The 21,602-nt window shown below is 42.2% G+C and overlaps 1 protein-coding gene across 12 annotated transcripts in view; it reads right to left on the reverse strand.

Annotated features, from left to right (window-relative positions):
* LOC117350768 (sodium/hydrogen exchanger 10-like) overlaps window positions 1-21,602 on the reverse strand; it is a 753,575-nt gene that overhangs the window by 553,722 nt on the left and 178,251 nt on the right. For all 12 annotated transcript variants that reach the window (XM_033925346.1, XM_033925349.1, XM_033925353.1 and 9 more), the window contains 2 exons: window positions 18,076-18,244; window positions 294-375 (listed from right to left, as the gene is read on the reverse strand). In XM_033925346.1, the coding sequence (XP_033781237.1) occupies window positions 294-375; window positions 18,076-18,244 (251 nt within the window). The remainder of the gene's footprint in view (window positions 1-293; window positions 376-18,075; window positions 18,245-21,602) is intronic.

The raw sequence follows: 21,602 nt of genomic DNA on the forward strand, positions 1-21,602 counted from the left end.
TAAATGGCAGCGCATTGTGCCACAAGGGACATCGGGAGGTGGAGCTCATCTTCCATATCCTCTCCAACTTCCTCCTTGCGGCCGATCACTGGGCTTCTGCTGGGGCAACTCCCGACAGTAACGGAGCTGCCCTGAAGATGAGGCAAAATTCAAAGTTAGCACCACATATCCTTCATGTATCCAGGCTACAACCTGTTGCCAGTGCCTGCCAGGAACACCCTAAGAGTAGCACAGACTACAACTCAGAAGCAAAATAATTTTATATTTTCTTCAAGTAAATGATTTTCTCTTACCTAAGATGTTAGCCAACTTCTTCACTGTAGTAGAATTAATACACATTGTAATTAATACAACTGCTGCCACATGTAGAAACATCTAAAAAGGAAACACAATTTGCTCTGTGTGACCTTTTTTTTCAGTACAGTACAAGGGTTAAACTCTAGTTACATTACTACAAAGAGGTCTTCAAGGGTTTAGAGTGGACATTTAGAAAGGACATGCTAGTACTGTATTTTATAATAGGATCTACAAAGTTATAGTCCCTAACCAGTCTTAGTCTGCTCTGGTCAAAGAAAATTGATGAAAAAATGAACATATAACAACACTGATATTGAAATAACAACCATACCCCCACATCAAGAGGATATACTCTCTTGCATCAAGTATTCCAATTTTTTTTTTTTCAAACCAGGAAGAATTTTACATATGTAGCATTAGCTCCCCCATGGAGACATCCATTTAAGAATGGCTGAGCTATCCAGGGCATTCAATATTCTATGGACCCCAAAGCAGCATCAGATCTAGCATAGGTCCAGAAAGCAGTTACTTACCGTAACAGCTATTTTCCAGGGACAGCAGGCAGATATTCTCACATGTGGGTGATGTCACTGGTAGAGCCCCGATACGGACACTTTAAAAGTGCATCGCTACTTTAAGACTTCAGAAAGTTTGCAATAGCCCACATTGCGCATATGCGAGTGCCTTCCCGCCCGATGTAGGCGCATGATCCCTCAGTTCAGTAAGCCAGCTAAGAAGCCAACCAGGGGAGGAGGGTGGATTGTGAGAATATCTGCTTGCTGTCCCTGGATAACACCTGTTACAGTAAGTAACTGTGCTTTATCCCAGGCAGCATATTCTCACATGTGGGTACCTCCAAGCTAACCAGAATGGGATGGTGGGAGTGTTAGCGTTTAGGAAAATAAATGTTGTAATACTGACTGGCTGAAGTACCCACCCCTTTTGGAAAAAGATTCCAGACAGTAATGTGAGGTGAATGTAAGAACTAAGGACCAAGTCTGCAGATTTCATCAATAGGGGTAGATCTAAGATAAGGTACTGAAGCTGCCATAGCTCTAACTCTATGGGATGTGGCATGACTCTCCAGTTGCAGTCCAGCCTGAGCATGAGATACAGGAAGCCAACCAGTTGGGAATCGTTCTCTTGAAAATAGGATGCCCCAACTTGTTAGGATCATAGGAGATGAAAAATTGAGGAGATTATGTGGCTTTATTCTGTTGAGATAATAGGCCAAAGCTTGCTTGCAATCCAGAGTATGAAGGGCTGCTTTTCTTGAGTGAGAATGAGGCTTAGGAAAAAATACTGGAAGCACAATTGTTTGAGATGAAATTCAGTGACAACTTTCAGCAGAAACTTTGTATGTGTGCGAAGAACCACTTTGTCATGGTGGAACACAGTGAATGGTGAGTCTGCCACCAATGCTTGAAGTTCAGTTACTCTTCTGGCAGAAGTAAGTGAAATGAGAAAAACAACTTTCCAGGTAAGATATTTGAGATGAGCCGTAGACATTGGTTCAAATGGAGGCTTCATCAACTTAGCAAGAACTACATTAAGGTTATAAACTATTGGAGGAGGCTTGAGAGGTGATTTCACATTGAAAAGTCCTTTCATAAATCTGGAAACCAAAGGGTGAGCAATGAGAGGTTTACCCTCCACTGGAAAAAAATCTAAATCCCCTTCGGACAGACAGTCCTGGAGGGACAATATCAAGTTCTATAACACAGTACTGAAAAAAGCAAGGAAGAACTTCTATGGTGATAAAATCTCCAGATCCAACAACCAGAGTAGTACACTGTTTAACATCTGGCGCACTCTAACCTCTAAAAACGATTCCACCAATCCCCCCTCCACCCCATCAGCAGACGACCTAGCAAAATTCTTCAAAGAAAAGATCACTACCATAAGGAGTTCCTTCTGAGGAAGGGGAGAAAAAGTCCTGTAAGCTCAGGTGAAGACCCCCGAGAATTTCCCTGTCACAGAAGTAGCAAGCCAAAGCAAGGCCAATACAGCTAAGACCTAAAATGGTTGCTGAAAAAGCAAAATAGGCTCTCTGACTAGAAACTGCCAACTCTGAAAGACACTGTCAACTTTGAAAGGCACTTCTGCTTTTTCTTAGAAGCAGAGGCAACCAGAGGGCGTAGCTAGAGAGAAAACCAATTCTGATGAAAAATATAAGCAGCATGATAACTTTATGAAAGTTTCACCAGAAGAAAGATGAACCACGGACAGAAGTGTACAAGAAGGCTAACCACAGAGCCGGAAAACCGTTAGGCCCAGGTGTTCTAAAGAGGAACTGGTATATTAAAAGGACATTTAAGGGGAAGTGAGGGAGGAGCAGATGAAAAAAGGTGTGACACATAATCACTCAATTATATTAACCAATCCATAACTTAATGTATGAGATAATGAATATGATTAACCAATGAAAGTATGAAATGTAACCTGCACTAACATGGGCCAGAGCTGTCAGAATCATAAAAAAGAAACTCCCTGGACCGCAGTTTCAGAACTCTTTGGAAGTTCTCCATCAGTCTGGCCAGCCTGGTGTATGCTCTATCACTCTGTATGCTGTGTGATTTGTTCCTGTAAGCTATTACTATTTGATTATTAAAACTCATATTATTTGTATCAGCATAAAGAGAGTTGAGTGGTCTGTCTGTGAAGGCCTAGGGTCTTCACTTCCCACCAGCAGTCTCCTACAATTCTCTGGCTCCCAGCGACTCTTACCTATCCCAGCAGACAGATCCTGGACTGCCTTTGAACTCGTATCTGAATCCCAGATCTCTAAACTCTGTCTCAAACTGAAATCCTGAAAATGTGCCCTGGATCCATTCCATTCTCACCTATACGAGAACATTCCCACGCAGGCCATTTCATCCTTCACCAGACTTATAAACTCTGCTCTACTATCGGACCTATTCAGTGCAGAAATGAGACATATTGCCTTGACCCCATTACTGAAAAAAGCTGATCTATACCCTTCCTCACCATCTAACTACCGTCCCATAGCAAATATCCTTCTCCTGACCAAAATGCTAGAGGCCATCATATCTACCCAGCTCTCATCTTACCTAGATAGATTCTCCATTCTCTTACCTTATTAATACGACTTCAGACCCAACTTCAGCACCGAATTCCTACTGGTCTCATTAATTTCAAAGGTGCAACAACTTCATTCTTGTAATAAGTTTGCTGTCCTATTACAATTTGATCTCTCTACAGCTTTTGATGTCGTCTACCACAATATTCTAATTTATTAACTTTCCGAGATAGGCATAGACTCCACAGTTTTAGAGTGATTCTCAAATTTCTTACGATCTCGCTCCTATACTGTCAACACAAATGGCACCACGTCCGCTCCTTGGAAACCGACTTGCGGAGTCCCGCAAGGATCACCGCTATTCCCTATTCTCTTCAACATCTACATGTCTTCCCTGAAACTCTTCCATCTATCTTCCCTTGAAACACTCCCGCGCAGAAGGGAGAGCCAATGCTATCTGGGCCACCAAATAGCCATGAGAAGCAGGGTGGCTGACTCCTTGTGTAGTATGAACAAAGACACCAACATAAAAGGAGAAGACGGAAATGCATAGAAAAAACGTTTGTCCAATCCAGAAGAAATGCCTCTGCTTCCCAGACAGAGCAATGAGTATAAATTGAAGCAAAAGCGGGGCAACTTGTGACTGGTGAGAGTCACCAACAAGTCCATCTGTGGAGTCCCCCATTGAGCATAAATGGAATGGAGAGCTGTAGAGCTAGATGTTCATCCTTGAAGCTAAAGAATTCCTCTGAGTTAGACTGGTAGGGAGTTCTGCTCCCCTGGAAAAACAATCAATCATCAAGAGAAAAAGGTAAGCAGTTGCCCAAAGCCAGATGTTCTGAGCTTCTTGACATAACCTGTGACTCTCTGGGTAGTTGATTGTCAATGCTCTCTTGGTAGTTGATTGTCCATGCAAAAAAGGGCTCCAGAGCTCAAAAGATGTAAACCGGCTAGATACCGGTTGTTGGTCAGTATATTAAAAATTAATAAACTTGAAACTTAAACTTGAAACAATACATCCTTCTGCACAAAGTAAGTCAATATGAAAAGGTGTGCTCTATGATGGGATAAAGACCTTGGATTAGAAGGACATCCAGATACGCTTCCCGGGTATAAGGAGACGGTTCGTTGATATCACCCCTTGAGAAGGGAAGTGAAAAAGAGACCTCCAAAGAGTATGGAGGAGTCATACAGCGTTGAAGCTGCTGCTGAATAGAGGATCTCATAGAAGTACACTGTTACTGAGGAGCAAGGTTCCACTTCGGAATACGAAGATGGAGTCTTGTCAGTAATGGTCCATATGGTCTAAGAGAACCTTCAAGTACTTTGCAGAGAATGTTTGAAGTTGAGACATGCGCAGACAGAGGCAAAAGGCTAGGAAAAAGCCCAAAGACTGAAAAACCTCATTAAGGCACTGCCTGAGAGGAAAAAACTGCTGAACAACTAGTCATACAGGTAAAGAAAACCTGGAGACCATTAGATCGGAGTGCTGTTGCCCCAATAAGCAAGCACTCTGTCCAGACATTAACAGAAGATGATAGGCCATAAAGAAGGACCTGGTAATTGCAGTGATTTACTGAAAAGTGCAAGTACTTGCGGGAAGCCAAAAGGAATGACAGAGAAATCGGAGGCTTCTTGAAACTGAGAGAGCTGAGACTCAGGAAGGTTGAAAAGAGTGCACCTGGTTGCTAAACAACAGGATAATGAAAAGGTGTTGAAAACCAATTGTACATTTGGGGAGAAGAACCTCCCGACCCTGAAACTCAGGGATGATAAACAGCCAGACCACAGCTAAAGGGCCCCAAAAATCAAGAAAGGGCCACGTGATGAAAACACACAAAGTGTACTATACGAACAAATTCCCACCGATCGAGCAAAAAGAAGGAAATGTTGCCATTGAACACAGAAGAAAATATCCTATAAAGGATTGGGCGGCCTCCTCCTCTCCTACACCCACTCCCAAACCTCCGGCATGAAGTACAAAGGAACGTAGGAGACTCTGGATAGTCCGGATGCTTGCAGAAGGGCATCCTGTAACATTAGTGGAACAGTGGAAGGCAGCAAAGAACAAACACACCTGGTTGATCCTGCATTGCAGCAAAACAGCGGAGTAGGTATAGTGATGGGAAGAATAACTGATAGGCTTTCCACCCTTGTTAGCTCCCGCCACCCAGAAAAAGTCAATCCTGGGGAACATACGTGAAAACACCATGGAAAGACGGAAGGAAAAGAGAAACCGGAATCCCTCTGGATAAAGATTCCTAGGCAAAATGAAGCAGACATAAAAATAGGCCTCTACTATCAACCCCCAGGACAGACGGAAGAAACAGACGTAGAAATGATAGAGGAAATCAACTATGGATGTAGAACAGGTAATGTAACGATCATGGGAGACTTCAACTTTCCGGGGATAAACTGGAACCGAGAAACCTCAAACTGCAGCAGGGAATCAATGTTCCTGGAAATGATAGGGGACTACTTCCTAGAACAAATGGTGGGAGAACCGACAAGAGGAACCGCAACCTTGGACTTGGTCCTAAATGGCATAACTGGAAGGATAACAGATGTAGAGGTCACGGTCTCGTTGGGGACGAGCGATCACAGCGTGATCAGTTTTAAAATTGGCATCGGGAAGGGGAAACGAACCAAGACTCAAACCACAACCTTTAACTACAGAAAAGGGAAATTACGATAGCATGAGAGTCAAGGTTAAAAAACGGCTCAAAAACAGGACAGCCAAAATCAAAACGGTCGATCAAGCATGGTCCCTACTAAAAAATACCATCACTGAAGCACAGAATCTCTACATTCCGCAGATATCCAAAGGAAGGAAAAATAAGAACAAAGGAGAACCAGCTTGGCTAACTAAAGAGGTGAAGGATGCAGTAAGGGAAAAGAAGAACTCGTTTAAAAAATGGAAACGTGAACACACAACGGAGGCATGGAACAGTCACAAGGTTGACCAGAAGAAGTGTCACAAGGCAGTAAGAGACGCCAAAAAGGCCTATGAGGAAAAGATAGTGCAAGAAGCCAAAAACTTCAAGCCCTTTTTTAGATACATAAAAGGGAAGAAATCAGCAAAGGAGGCAGTAGGCCCTCTCGACGACCAAGGAAGAAAAGGGTGCATCAAGGAAGATAAACAGATTGCAGATAGGCTAAACTCATTCTTTGCATCTGTCTTTACCAAGGAGGACACTGCATCAATACCCGAAACAGGGAAAGTATAAAAGGGAGAAATAGTGGAATTGGACATGATATACTATCAGATTGACAAACTAAAAAGTGACAAATCCCCTGAAACAGATGGAATTCATCCAAGAGTGCTAAAGGAGCTTAAGGTAGAAATCGGAGAACTATTACAATCCCTAGCTAACTTATCAATCAGAACCGGGCGAATACCAGACGACTGGGAGATAGTGAATGTCATCCCAATCTTCAAAAAAGGATCAAGAGGAGAACTGAGCAACTATAGACCTGTGAATCTTACGTCGGTTCCAGGGAAGATGGTTGAAGCACTAATAAAGGATAGCATAGTGCAACACCTGGAAAATCACGACCTGATGAGAGCTAGTCAACACGGCTTCAGGAAGGGGAAGTCATGTTTGACGAATTTACTTCAATTTTTTTGAGGAGGTGAACAAACAAATCGATAATGGTGAACCGGTGGATATAATATACTTGGACTTCCAGAAAGCATTTGACAAGGTTCCACATGCAAGGCTTCTGAAGAAACTACAAAGCCATGGAATAGAAGGGGATATACTAAGATGGATAGGCAGATGGCTGGAAAACAGATTACAAAGGGTGGGCATAAATGGGAAGTTCTCAGATTGGGAAAAAGTGACAAGCGTGTGCCCCAGGGTTCGGTTCTTGGGCCAATCTTGTTCAATATCTTCATAAACAACTTAGAAGAAGAAATAACAAGTAATTTAGTCATGTTTGCGGATGACACAAAACTGTGTAGGGCAGTTGGGTCACAAAAGGACAGAGAAGAACTCCAGAGAGATTTGAACCAGCTAGAGAAATGGGCGGAAAAGTGGCAGATGAAGTTTAAAATAGAAAAATGCAAAGTGATGCACCTGGGTAAAAAAACAAGGAACATGAATACAAAATGTTAGGTGCAGCACTGGGAAAGAGCAAGCAAGAAAGGGATCTGGGGGTACTGATAGACAAGACCCTGAAGCCGTCGGCTCAATGTGCAGCAGCGGCAAAGAAAGCAAACAGGATGTTGAGCATGATAAAGAAGGGAATCATGAGTAGATCGGCAGACGTCATAATGCTGCTTTACAGAGCAATGGTCAGACCACACTTGGAATACTGTATCCAACATTGGTCTCCCCACCTGAAGAAAGAGGGTGCAGAGGCAAGCCACGAAGCTAGTAAAAGGCATCAAGAATTTGAGCTACAATGAACGTCTCAGAAAACTGGGATTGTTCACCCTTGAGAAGAGAAGGCTGCGAGGAGATATGATAGAGACTTTCAAAATACTAAGAGGATTCGACAAAATAGAGCAAGAAACATCATTATTCACATTGTCAAATGTGACTTGGACAAGGGGTCATGGACTGAAACTGAGGGGCAACAGGCTCAGGACAAATATCAGAAAGTTCTGTTTCACACAGTGAGTGGTGGACGCTTGGAATGCTCTCCCGGAGGAGGTTGTGTCGGAGACCACCATTCCAGGATTCAAGGGCAAGTTGGATGCACACCTTCTTACAAAACACATTGAGGGATACGGGTAAACAAGGTCTTCAGCAGGGAACACCTGGATTAGCCTCCGCGTGTGCGAGTCGCCAGACTAGATGGACCTAGGGTCTGATCCGGTGAAGGCATTTCTTATGTTCTTATGAAATCTGCATCCATGCAAGGGCCCAAACAGGGAAAGAAGGTCTGGATGTCAGTTGTAAGCTTCATAACAAAAATATGCTTATAGAGCCATATCAGAAAAAGATCAAGTCTGTTTCTTCTTTATGTGATTTTTATTTTATTTTTTTTTTTTTTTACTGAGAAGGTAGAGTCAAGCAGCGGAAAACGATGCTGCGGACAATATTAATTCGGTATACATAAGGTGACCATACTTCCCATTTTGAATGGGACCGTTCTGTTTTTGGATCCCCTGTCCCATTGTCCCCGCACACAGCTTCGAGACGCCAAAATGTCCCGTTTTCAGGGACAGCATCCCAAAGCTGTGCGCAGGGACAACGGGACAGACGACCGCTTCCTCTTCAGTGCCATATTCAACCCCCCCCCCCCCCTTCTCAGGGTCCACTGGCACTGCTTGCTAGCCTTTTTCCTTACCTCCCTCCAGCGCCGATTCAACCCCTCTCCCCCCCAGCCTGCAGCTGTTGCTGCTTGCAGCCCAGAAGCCTTCTTCCTGACATCAATTCTGATATTGGAGAGGAAGTTCCAGACCAGCCAATCGCTGCCTGGCTGGCCCGGAACTTCCTCTCCGATGTCAGAATTGACGTCAGGAAGAAGGCTTCTGAACGACAAGCAGCAGCAGCTGTGGACCGGGGGAGGGGAGGTGTTGAATCGGCGCTGGAGGGAGGGAAGGACTGAGGAGAGAGGCTGGCAAGCAGTGGCGATGGGGGGGGGCGTGAATCGGGCGCTGGAGGGAGGGAGGTAGGCAGGCTGGCTTAGGGGGAGGGGGTGGGACAAAGGCTGGAAGGCAGTGAGGGGGACATAGAAAGGGGGCACTGAGGGCACTAAGGATATAGGAAGGGGCACTAAGGACATTTGAAGAAGGCACTGGGAGCACTAAGGACATGGGAAAGAGGCACTGGGAGCACTAAGGACATGGGAAGGAGGCACTGGGGGCACTAAGGACGTAAGAAGGGGCACTAAGGATATAGGAAGGAGGCACTAAGGACACAGGAAGGGACACTAAGGACATAGGAAGGAAGGAGGGAGGGAATAGAAAGGGACTATTGTTGGGCCTGAGTGCAGAAAGAAAGAAATGAAAGAAAGGATGCACAGTCAGAAGGAAACGCAACCAGATACGCATGAAATCACCACACAGCAAAGGTAGGAAAAATGATTTTATTTTCAATTTAGTGATCAAACTGAGTCAGTTTTGAGAATTTTTATCTGCTATCTATATTTTGCACTATATTTGTCTTATTTTTCTATAGTTACTGAGGAGACATTGCATATTTTAAAGTCATCTGCCTTGACATCTTTGAAACCCCCTAAATATAAATGATAATTAACATTTTCTTTGCGTATAGTGTGTTTTGTGTTGTTTTTTTTAAATTTTGTGGTTACCTTTATGAATTAATAAGATACTATGTGTACATGAAAAATGAATGGAAGAAATTGGGGGCAGGATTGGAGCAAGGCTACGGCAGAATTGGGGTGGAGCTAGTATGGGATTTGGGGTGGGACTGAATTAATAGGTGTCCCATTTTGATGAAAAAAATAAGTGGTCACGTTGGGTTTGCAGTAGCGATGTCGGTTCTCCTTCCATATCGACACCGAACAGATAGTCTTAATTTTTGAGTGGAAAATAGAAACTGAGGCTATGCTCCTGAGGACCAAGTCAAAGAGACTGAACAGGCTTTTGATGAGTAGTCTGAAAAGTACTTGACCATATGCTTCAGATAGAAGTGGGAAGTAAAAACCCAGTCCTCTCAACCAGGAGATACGGACGCAGATACACTCACCCCATAAGACATCTGGAATGAGGATTCCACCAGAAGAGACTCAAAGACAAGTTGAAATTTGGAACATGAGGTGAGATCAGTGCCAGTGCCGAAGAGACACTGTACAAGACCGTATATGAAGTTGAATTCCTAATACAGAAGATTGGTGTTGAGAGCTCCAATGATTCGATGTCCTGGTAAAAAAAACAACCTCGAGCATCTCGTGACGCTATAAAGATTATATAGCAACGGTGCAAATAGTCGATGTCGTGATGCACTCAGACTGGATCTGCACCGGAAAGGTCAGAGTCGACACCGATACCCGTGAACCGGAATTCAACTCCAGGTGAAGCCGTGGTAACATCAACTTTTTTTAAATTCATCGAGCTTCACCCAGAAAAAGGAAAGAATAGTGCCAGTAGTCGGTGTCAAGATATACCCATACCAAAATGGCACCATAATAGGCAGAGTCAACACCGGAGAAATCTATGTCTGCACCCACAGTGAAAAAAACTCAGAGCTTTACCCTAAAGGTGGTTGGTTGATATAGATAGACCGGATCGGCACTGGGATGGTTTAGGGTCAACATCGGGAAAAAAGGTGTCAATACTCACTGAACCAATGCCCCAGAGTAACACCGGTATGGTAGGCAGAACTTCTGCGCCTGTACTGAAAGTGCGGTACATCGTCCCCGATGAGGAGGCCAATAATGAGGCATTCACCAGCATGGGAACTAAGTGCATAAGGGATTCATGTGAGGTCAGCATGACTTGACTCAAACTTAAGACCTGTGCCCCAGAGGATAAAGTCCAAAGAAACTATGACACCAAAGTCAACCCCGATGGATCCTGCAGTGTTGAAACTTCATCCCCACACATCCGGTGCGGGGAACTCCAAAGACGGTGTCGAATGCTTCTGAAGAAATTCCATTGCTGTAGAAAAGAAAAGAAAGTAAAGTCCCCCCCCCCTTTTTTTTTTAGCAAAAACAAAAGTCGGGACGGTGTACGAGCCCCTAAAGATGAAGAGAAAAGACTTAGATTTGAAGAAGCTTGAACACAATGTCACTTGAAGAAAACTCAGTTAGCAGCCTGACATGGACAGGAACAGCACCTCAGCGAACTTGAAGTTGGAGGCTGAGATGAACCAAGAGACCCCATCAAGTCAAACCTGAAGATGAGGAAAAATAAACTAATTTCAGTCATTGTTTTCTTTTCTTTTCTTTTTTTAATGAAAAGAAAACCATATTGAATAAAAAAAGGGTCTGACTAAAAAGTCAGAAAGCTGCGAGAGGGGGAAGGCATAAGAAAGTTAACGATCGTTGAAAGGTGACTTTTTAGCTCTGCGGGAACAAAAAAAACCTGATAGACTGCGCACCTCCATCGGGTGGGAAGGTACTTGCTCATGCGCGGTGCGGGCTATCATGAACTTTTTAAAATCTTAAAGTAGTGATATACTTTTAAAGTGTCCGTACCAGGGCTCCGTCGGCAGGGCCGGATTTTCCTATAGGCTAACTAGGCTTCAGCCTAGGGCCTCAAGATCAAGAGGGGCCTACATTCAAATTGTTAGCAAAATTAAAATTACACTATTCTAAAAACAATGAACACTAAAACACTGAACCGAAAATAAGGAGAAATTCTACGCATATGACTAATAAACAAACATAAAAATGTATTGGTTAAGATCAACGCGTTCGGCTCATTGGGTCTGTTCGTTTGTATATACTAGATTGCACCAAAGTATAGTTCATACGTTCACTGATTGCTATGGCAAATATTGATGTGCCTTATGCTACTAAGCTCTGGTTTGTTCTTGCATAAATAAAGTGCAGATTGGTGTAGATTGGAACAGACAAACGAACAGACCTATTGCTATCCCGACGTTCGGTTATATTCGTGTTACTTCGATAATATGAAACACGTGTTAATCTTATTAGAAAAGATTCTTATTTTAGGATTGCGTACACGATCATTTGATTATTGTCTTTTGAGTTCAGTAGTTTCAATACTTTAGTGAAATGTTTATAGACTATTGAAAAAATTTTTTGTGACAATATCTTCATTTCGCGGAATTCTAAGTAAGTTCTTAACATATGTTTTAATTTGCATATTTTAAAATGTATATTACGTGCTTTATTTTATATTTTCATGATTATATCATAAATAATAAAATCCTAGAGTGCGCATGCGCTGTTGAAATATCGTGAGTCCTGGTGGCGTGAGGTGTGCTTCTGTGTCACTCATGGCGCCTGCGCCAGCAACTCATCAAAATTCAGCCGGGGGTGGGGAATCCGAATTGCACACGTGCTCCAGCTCCAGATCGGATCCCACTGCTCCTCTCCCCCCCCCACCCCTTTCCCGGCTCCAGAGGGGAACCAAATTATTATGAAATAAATTTATCTGAATTGAATTTGGTTTAATCTTCAATGTATTGAATATATTTTATTTAATTTAATTTGATAGAAAATATGATAATTTTTATTGCGTATTTTATTTTCGTAGTCAAAGATTTTCATTATTTGAATTTTGTTTCTTTGTAAATGTGCGTTATGTTTGATTAGTTATTGTTACAAGTACTAATCTAATCTAATCTAAACCTTAAGTTTATATACCGCATCATCTCCATGAGTATGGAGCTCTATATATGGTGCTGAAAATAAATGTCCAAATAAGTGTTCTCGACTTTTTTTTATTTATTATCCGTGTCACATTTTTTATAAAGGTTAGTACCAATAACAACATGTTTCATTTAACATATTGATATATATCACAGTAATTATGTATTTTATTATCTCTCATGTAATTTACAAACTTAAAAATGGGAGGTGAAAGGGCCTCATAAGTGGAATAGCCTAGGGCAGCGATGGCGAAGCTGTGGCATGCGAAGGCCTTGCAGCTGGCACGCGGGAAGGTCCGCAATAGAGAGCTGCACGGGACGCCCCCTAGGGTCGCGGGGATCCCGTGGGGATGCCTCCGAGGGTCGCGGGGCTGGATGTACTAAGTCGCACAGCTTTTCTCCCTACCTGCTCTGCTTGCAGCACAGAGCCGAACGGAAGTCTTCCCGACATCGGAGGGGAGGGAGGGCTTAAACAAAGCCCTCCCTCACTCCGACGTCAGCGCTGACGTCGGGAAGACTTCCGTTCGGCTCTGTGCTGCAGTAAGGGTAGGTAAGGAGGAGTAGCCTCGCGGCTCGAGTGGCTACCAAGGGAGGGGGGCGGTCTGCCCCGCCCCGCCCCGTGTGCAGCACAGCCGGCCAGGTCCCCTTACTTTTGTGGCGCTAACCCAACCCACCGACAACAGCCCTGGTCCGACAAACCTCCCTGCCCTTAACCGCAAATCTAAATTACCTTCTTACAGCAGCTGTAAGAAGGAAATTTAGATTCGCGGTTAAGGGCAGGGAGGTTTGTCAGACCGGGGCTGTTGTCGGTCTGTCGGTCGGGGAAGCCCCACAAAAGTAAGGGGACCTGGCCGGCTGTGCTGCACCCGGGGCGGGAGAGAAGGAGGGGGGAGAAGGACGCTGAAAGCACTGGGGAAGACAAAGGGGTGGAAAAGGACGCTGAAAGGCCATGGGGAAGATGGGGTGGGGGGAAGGACACTGAAAGCATTTGTGGAAGACAGAAGGGGGAGAAGGACGCTGACAGGACATGGGGAAGATGGGGGGGGGGGAGAAGGACGCTGAAAGGAAATGGGGAAGAGAGAGTGGGGAGAAGATGCTGGCAGGGAAGAAGACAGAGATGCCAGACTATGGGGGGAGCGGAGGGAAGAAGATGGGTGCCAGACCAATTTGGAAGGGGGGAGAAAGGGAGAGGCACAGTAACAGAGCAAATGGAAGACGCAGAAGAAGAGAGACAGTGGATGGAAGGAACTGAATGAGAACATGAGGAAAGCAGAAAACAGGCAACAAAGGTAGGAAAAGAATTCTATTTCTTTTTTTCTTTTTTTTTGCTTCAGGATAAGGTAGTATATTAGTTGTGTTGATAAAAATTTATAAACAAAAGAGGCTCTGGTAGAAACCCATTTACAAAGTGTGTATTCTTCCCAATTAATATTTCCAAATTAATAAAGTCTTTTTGCTTATTTGTAAATGGGTTTCTACCAGAGCCTTTAATTCAGTAGCATAATTAAATGAAATAACTATTTCTGAAGTTTATAGGGACGGGCGGGGATGGAGGGGATTCCTCACGGGGACGGGCGGGGACGGAGGACATTCCTCGAGGGGACGGAGGACATTCCTCGCGGGGACAGGTGGGGACGGAGGGATTCCTCACGGGGACGGGTGGGGACGGGTGAGACTTTGGCGGGGATGGATGGGATTTCTGTCCCCGCGCAACTCTCTAGTCCGCAATTAAGATATGCGGCACGGCGGGAGGCGAGTGTGCCGGTGTCTGCTTTGCAGCTCACCTGGCAACAGGGCCAGACTGGCCATTGGGAGGACCGGGCATTGTCCCGGTGGGCCGCGGCCCATCCTCCTGTGCTGGCTGCAGTCCTGTGAGTGGATGTTTAGCCTGCCTGTCTTCCCCTTAGTATCCTATGAGCCAGGCAGTGTGTGAGGGGGAAGTGGGGGGAGGAAGAGAAGCTTCACACTGAGTCTGTCACAGGAACTCAGTGAGGCTGTAGTGTGACTCCACATGTGACATCTGTAATCAGGAACAGTTCCTAGTGCTCCCATGCTAGAGAGGTGAGGATATGGGGGGATGTTAATGTGTCTAATAATGTGCTCCTCTGTAAAAACCTCTGTATCTTCCATGGGGGACATGCTAAATTCGAGGAAATAAAAAAGCTGCTTATGATGATTGCATAGAGAAGTTCAGTAAGCTGAGAGGAGGGCTGGGCTCTCTGTGAACAACCAACACACTAATCCTCTGCGCTGTACCTTATGGAAAACTCAATATAGCAAAAAACAGTAAAGTGTATATGTGGCCCTTCACAGTGCTTTTGTAAACATCATAATAAAATAACAAAGGCTCCAATAATGAAAAATAAAAGTCCTTTTCCCATACACTCAGGTTGCACAAGTCCGGTTTTCACCCGGACAGTATATTTTTTGACCAAAACGGATGTCTACAATTAGTAAAATTCCCCAATCACATATTTTTTTATGGGGACGGATTTGTATACAGCACTTCATTAGATTTTTTTTATTATACAAATTTTATCTTTTTGTAGACTTGAAGTCTTGAACAAAGAAAATGAGTACAGCAAAAAAAGCAAAAACAGATAGTGGAAGACCATTCCAAGAGGCCTAGACAGAGACATATGGAGTGATTGAATGCAGTGGGAAAGCATTGTGTATTATGTGTAATGAAAGTGTTGTGTCTCGCACATCAAGTGTCAAATGTCACTTTGAGACCAACCATAACAGTGTTGCTGAACTTGGTTTAGCTCAAAGAAAAGAGTTCCTTGTAGGAAAATTAAAGAAATATCACTCCCAGTCTCTTAGTTTTAGCAACTATCTTTCAAAAACTAATCATCTTACAGTTGCCAGCTTTCAAATTTCACTGTGCATGGCAAAACATGGTAAGCCCCTCTCTGATGGAGATTTTATCAAAAAGGCAATTTTGGCTGGGAGTAATTCACTCTTCCATGATTTCCAAAACAAGGATAAAATTGTGCAGCGCATCTCTGAGATGCCGCTAAGCAGAAATACTGCAAAAGATAGGGTTCTGCGAATGGCTGCTGATGTTAGTCAACAGCTTACTTGCGACTTACAAAAAGCACCCTTCTACTCCATGTGCTTGGATGAAAGTACAGATATTACCAACCATGCAAGACTAGCGCTCATTTTGCGTTATGCTACTGGTGACATCATGAGAGAAGAGCTGGTAAAACTGCTGTCTTTGTCTGGAAGAGCACAAGGGATAGATATCCACAATGCTGTGATGGAGGCTTTTTCATCACTAGACATAAGTCCAGAAAAAGTGGTTTCAGTTACTAGCGATGGAGCACCTAGCATGGTGGGGACAACATCAGGATTCATTCATTTCTTTGCTAAGGAAGCAAAACATCCACTGATTCAATATCACTGCATAATACATCAAGAGGCTCTCTGCGCCAAAGAAAGCAGCAAAAAACTTGACGATGTCCTCAAAGATGTAACAAAAATGGTGAACTTCATCATGGCGCATGCTCTTAATTTTCGACAATTTCAAGCCCTTCTTGATGAGGTTCAGGCACAATATAACACTTTACTGATGTACAATAATGTCCGGTGGCTGAGCAGAGGACGAGTGTTAGAGAGATTTGTGGCCTGCTTGGAAGAAGTTAGGCTATTTATGAACGAAAAGGGGGAACTCACCAACATGGCCTGGCTTACCAACCTCATGTTCTTTGCAGATTTTACTAACCACTTTAATGTACTAAACAAAAAATTACAAGGCATGGGAAAAACAGCAGAAAGCATGTTTAGTGACATTAAAGCTTTTGAGAGAAAATTGCATGTTTTTGAAAAAGACCTTGAAAGTGGACAGCTAAAATATTTTCCCAACCTAAAAATACATTTGGATAATTCTACAACATTTGTGGACAGTCATAAAAAACACCAGGAAATCCACAAAGCATATTCCACCATTGTAGCCGAAGCAAAGGAGAATTTTAGTAAAAGATTTTCTCAGTTCCGTAAGATGGAGACAACCCTTTCATTTATAACTTCCCCAGAAAAGTCCACATTTGAAGATTTTGATCTTTCCTGCTTACAGTGGTTGGATATTCAAAATTTGGAAATGGAGCTACTGGAATTTCAAGAAAGCTCTATCTGGAAAAGTAAATTCAATGACCTGCGTGCGGCTCTTGAACGTATTGAGTGTGAAAGGGTGACAAATGAAATCACTGCTAGCAGTTCTGAAAATGAAATCCTAAAAGCGTGGAATTCTCTGCCAGACAATTTTAAGTCCATGAAAGCACTTGGGATTGCTCTTCTTACTTTGTTTGGGTCATCCCATGCTTGTGAGCAGCTGTTTTCGGCTTTGAATCATATAAAATCTGATGCTAGAAACAGATTAACGGATGACATGAGTGCTGCATGTGTTGCTCTGAAATTAACGCACTATGAGCCAAGGATTGACAAGTTATCAGCATGCATGCAACAACAAAAATCACATTAATTTTTTTCAGAGCATGCCCAATGCATATGTTTACATGAAGCAGTGTTTTCAGTTTGCAGTTAAGACACTTTCTAAGTTATTTAAATATTATTTAAAGATGTTATTTAAAAAAGGGACTTTACATGGCCCTGTTGTATTCCAATCTGGAATTTCCAATAAAAACGGTTGGTTTAATTGAAAGCTCTTTTGTTTTCTTTACATCATATTATTAGAAATGTAATGATTTAACTATTTTCTAATTTGATTGTAAATTTTACAAAAAAACATGTATAGACTCTTTGGGAATACACACCGAGTCGACACAGTTAACAGTTTTAAGAAGTTTATCTTTTTTTTTTTACTCAGGATACATTTGACATGTTATGTGAATAATACATTTAAAATATATTGTGTAACTGAATCAAATTCTTCCTAAATTCATTAAATTGAATGAAATCATTAAAACATTATAAATTGCCAATAAATTGAAATGAAAACCAAAGGATTGTGAATCAAATTGATTCTCTGACAATACAAAGATTCCAACCTTTAAAAATGATGTTACATAGTTCAGGCAACTTTATAAAGAGTTTTTAGATACTAAAATCTTGTTATTAAGGTTTAATTGACGTGCTGGCACTTTGAGGAAATTCTTTGGTTTTGTGCGGCAGTTTGGGCACGGGCTCAAAAAGGTTAGCCATCACTGGCCTAGGGCCTCTTTTCATCTAAATCTGGCCCTGTCCGTCGGTGACTTCACCCATGTGTGAGAATATGCTGCCTGCTTGTCATGGGATAACAAGAGAGATTGTAACATATTTGTTTGCCCTGATATTCTTGTTTCTCTATGATACATTATATCTTTTTATGTTTTACTTGTATTTTTGTATGTTGCCTTGAATTTTGTTTGCAACTAATAAATTACTCTGTTGTCTGCACCATTTTTACATGCTTAAAATGTGTGTTCAGTAAAACCTTTTATTATTTGCATATAATATCTTCAGAATAATTATCATGTACTTTACCTTATTTTTTGCATCTGTAGCTATATGTTCTTCTTGAAACGCTGCAAGAGCAATAATTAAAGTAAAAATTCCTCTCATTCCACTCCAAACAATGAAAGCTCCCCAACGCCAATTAAATCCATAGCCCACATGAGATAACAAAGGACTCAGTATGACAACAGCAAGGAGTCTAGATGAAAATTCAAATAAAATCAAAGTTTAGTTTAAAATAAACTTTATTTTTTTTTTTTTTAATGTGATTTAAAACAATGTTTTCACAATGTTTAAAGTAGTGAGAGTCATATTTTTCTTAACTGAGAGTTCCAAACACGTGGAGGGGCATAATAAAAAACATCCAAGTCCCCTTTTGGCCTAAGGCCCTAAACGTTGAAAGTAGAAGCAGGGGAAATGTCCATTCTCAAAAATAATGTCCAAAAGGAGGGGTTTTTTTGTTTGTTTTTTTATAATGGCCTGCCTCTACGTTCATGCGTTTAAATGCCCAGACCACCACTACATCTAAACTTACCACATATAATCAACCTAAAAAAAGCCTAAGTCCCAAACGCCCAAAACAAGGGCTTTTAGGCGAAGGAGGAGCCAGTCTTTCGCCTAAAAGCTAGATTCTTTAACCAGTATCTGTCAAAAAGAACACCAGTTACAGAATCCACCCCACCCCCCCACCCCAGCAACAATGGCGGCAGGAGGCATGGCTCATCTCTCCTGCCACGATAACGATCGCGAAGTGCCGTCAACCGCTATCACGGCAGGAGAGAAAGCCAATCTCTCCTGCTGTGATGCATCACCTCCCCTACAAGATCCGGCAGGAGGGAGCCCAAGCCCTCCTGCCCCAGAACCCCCACCTACCTGACACTGATCCAGGCAGGAGGGAGTCCAAGGCCTCTTGCCCTGGTGACCCCCCCCCTGCCCGACACCAATCCGTGCAGGAGGAAGCTCAAGCCCTCCTGCCCCAGCAAAACCCCCATTCCCCACCCCCACTAAGATACGGGCAGATACAACCCCCTACCACGATCACCCCCCCTGCCCACCCAACACCCCCCATACCTGAAAAAAGGTTGGATGGACGGACGGGTCCCAAGCCCATCTGTCCGGCAGGTCCGCCATCCATCGAATGGCGGGCCTTAGGGCCTGATTGGCCCAGGCGCCTCAAATACCGCCCACAGGTGGGACCTGAGGCGCCTGGGCCAACCGGAATCAGCCCAGTAGCCTTAGGCCCCTCCTGTGGGTTGGGAGTTAATATCAAAATATGCTCTAATAGTTCTTAGTTTCCATAAGCATAGGAACCCTTTCGAACCCAACGAGTCAACCTGATTTTTCTTAGTAAGGGTACGATCTAAAATTACACCATCTTTATGGTTGACTGGATGCTATAGGTTTTATCATTTAAAACAATAGATGTAACATCTTCATTTAAATTTGATGATGCAAAGAAAAATTTGTTTTCTGTATTAATTTTCAACTTAAATTCTGACATCCGAAATTCAATTATCTTTAGAATCTCAACCACAGTTCGATTGATTTGAGAGAAAGAAGTATGTACAGGAATTAAAGTAATATTGTCTGCATAGCTAAATAATTTAATTTTGAACTGGGATAATCTATTGCCTAAAGAGGCCAAATAAATATTAAAAAACAATGGAGACAGAGGAGACCCCTGGGGTACTTCACAAGGATTACTCCAGCTGTTTGAAAGCTCATTGTTGAGCTTTACTTGATAAGTTCTAAATGTAAGAAAACCCTCAAACCATTTCAAAACTTGGCCATGTATGCCTATAGCATCCAGCCATTCTAATAGTTTATCATGGTCCACAAGGTCGAACGCACTGCAAAATCTGCAAGCTGCAAAATCAGAGCACTAACACACTTACTGAAAAGACTATATAAATTATCCACTAGTGATGCCAAAACTATCTCTGTACTATATACTGGTCTAAATCCTGATTGTGATCCATGCAAAATGGAGAAATGTTCCAAATAATTCAACAGTTCAAGTTTCAAGTTTATTTAAAATTTCTTATACCGCCCAATCAAGTCATAAAAACATACTTTGACTAAAATACATATTTAAGATGACAAAACATAATTAAAAATAATGATAATTTTTAGAAACATTTAAAAAACAAGACAAACGGGAACAAAAGGAATAAGGTCATGAACTACAATAATCAAGTAGAAAGCAAACATATAGGGAACAAACAAGAGGGACAGCTAAGAATAAAATCAAGCTATGTTGCCCTGAAAAGGACATTTAGGTCTCGAAGGCATCAAGAAAGAGGAATGTTTTTAACTTTGTCTTAAAATTATTAAGAATTGATTCTTCCTGTAAATAGGATGGAATATTATGCCAAAGAGAGGGAGCGCTAACAGAGAAGATGGTAGACCTCATTGTGTTTATATACTTCAGAGATGGGATAGAAAGGAGATTTTTGGCAGTTAAGAGTTATTTTGACTTGTTTTGAAAGTTAATAAAATAATTTTATAAGTGATTCTATGTTCTACTGGTAACCAATGAGCTTTATGTAAGAGGGGGGTAACATGGTCAAATTTTTTTGCATTAAATGTAATCTTTACTGCAGTGTTCTGTATTATCTGGAGTCTTCTTATTTCTTTTTTAGTTATGCCTTTGTAGAGGGCATTACAATAATCAATGCAGGAAATCATGAGAGAATGGGTCAAGATGTTCAGAGAAGCAAGCAGGCTCTAACAATTTGGATATGGGCCTGATCATATGTAGTTGATAAAAGCAGCGCTGTGCTGATATGGAGATGATAATTGAATTTACTATCAAAAGTGACCCAGAGTAGTTTTAAAGAGGGCACAACTTTAAGAGGTTGAGTTTTAAATTTTAAAAGAGGAGTCTGCAGAGAAAGTCCTTCCTTGTTGGGAAAAATAATTAATTCGGACTTTTTGATGTTCAAAGAAAGCATATGTAAATCTAGCCAGGAATTTATTTTTTCCAATTTTTGGTTTATGAGCTTTATTTCAGTTAAATTGTTTAAGTCTATCGGATGAACTAATTGCACATCATCTGCATAAGCAAACATTGTGAAACTAATAGATTGCCCTAATGTTAAAAGGGGTGCTATAAAGATATTAAAGAGCAGGGGGGATAAAATTGAACCCTGTGGGATACCATAGTCAGGTGTAAATGAATCTGACGATGTTCTATTGAAGACTACCTTGGAGGACCGATCGATAAAAAAAGATGAAAACCAGTCCAAAACCTGGTCTGTGATTCCAATTTCACCCAGACGCAGCAGAAGAAGTTTGTGGTCTATCGTGTCAAATGCAGATGATAGGTCTAAGGAAATGAGCAAAATGGACTTGTGATGATCATGATGATGGAGAATTTTTGTAGTTAACCCAATGAGTGAAAGTTCTGTGGAATGGTATTGGCAGAATCCAGTTTGATTTGGATGTAGCACTTTTGTTTGTTCAATGAAATCTGAGATTTGCCAAAAGACAATTTTTCTCTGTAAGCTTTGCCAAAAAAGTGGTATTCCATAATTTTTAGAAGGATTATAGGGATA

Source organism: Geotrypetes seraphini, chromosome 16, assembly GCF_902459505.1.
Source record: "Geotrypetes seraphini chromosome 16, aGeoSer1.1, whole genome shotgun sequence".
Lineage (NCBI taxonomy): Eukaryota > Metazoa > Chordata > Amphibia > Gymnophiona > Dermophiidae > Geotrypetes > Geotrypetes seraphini.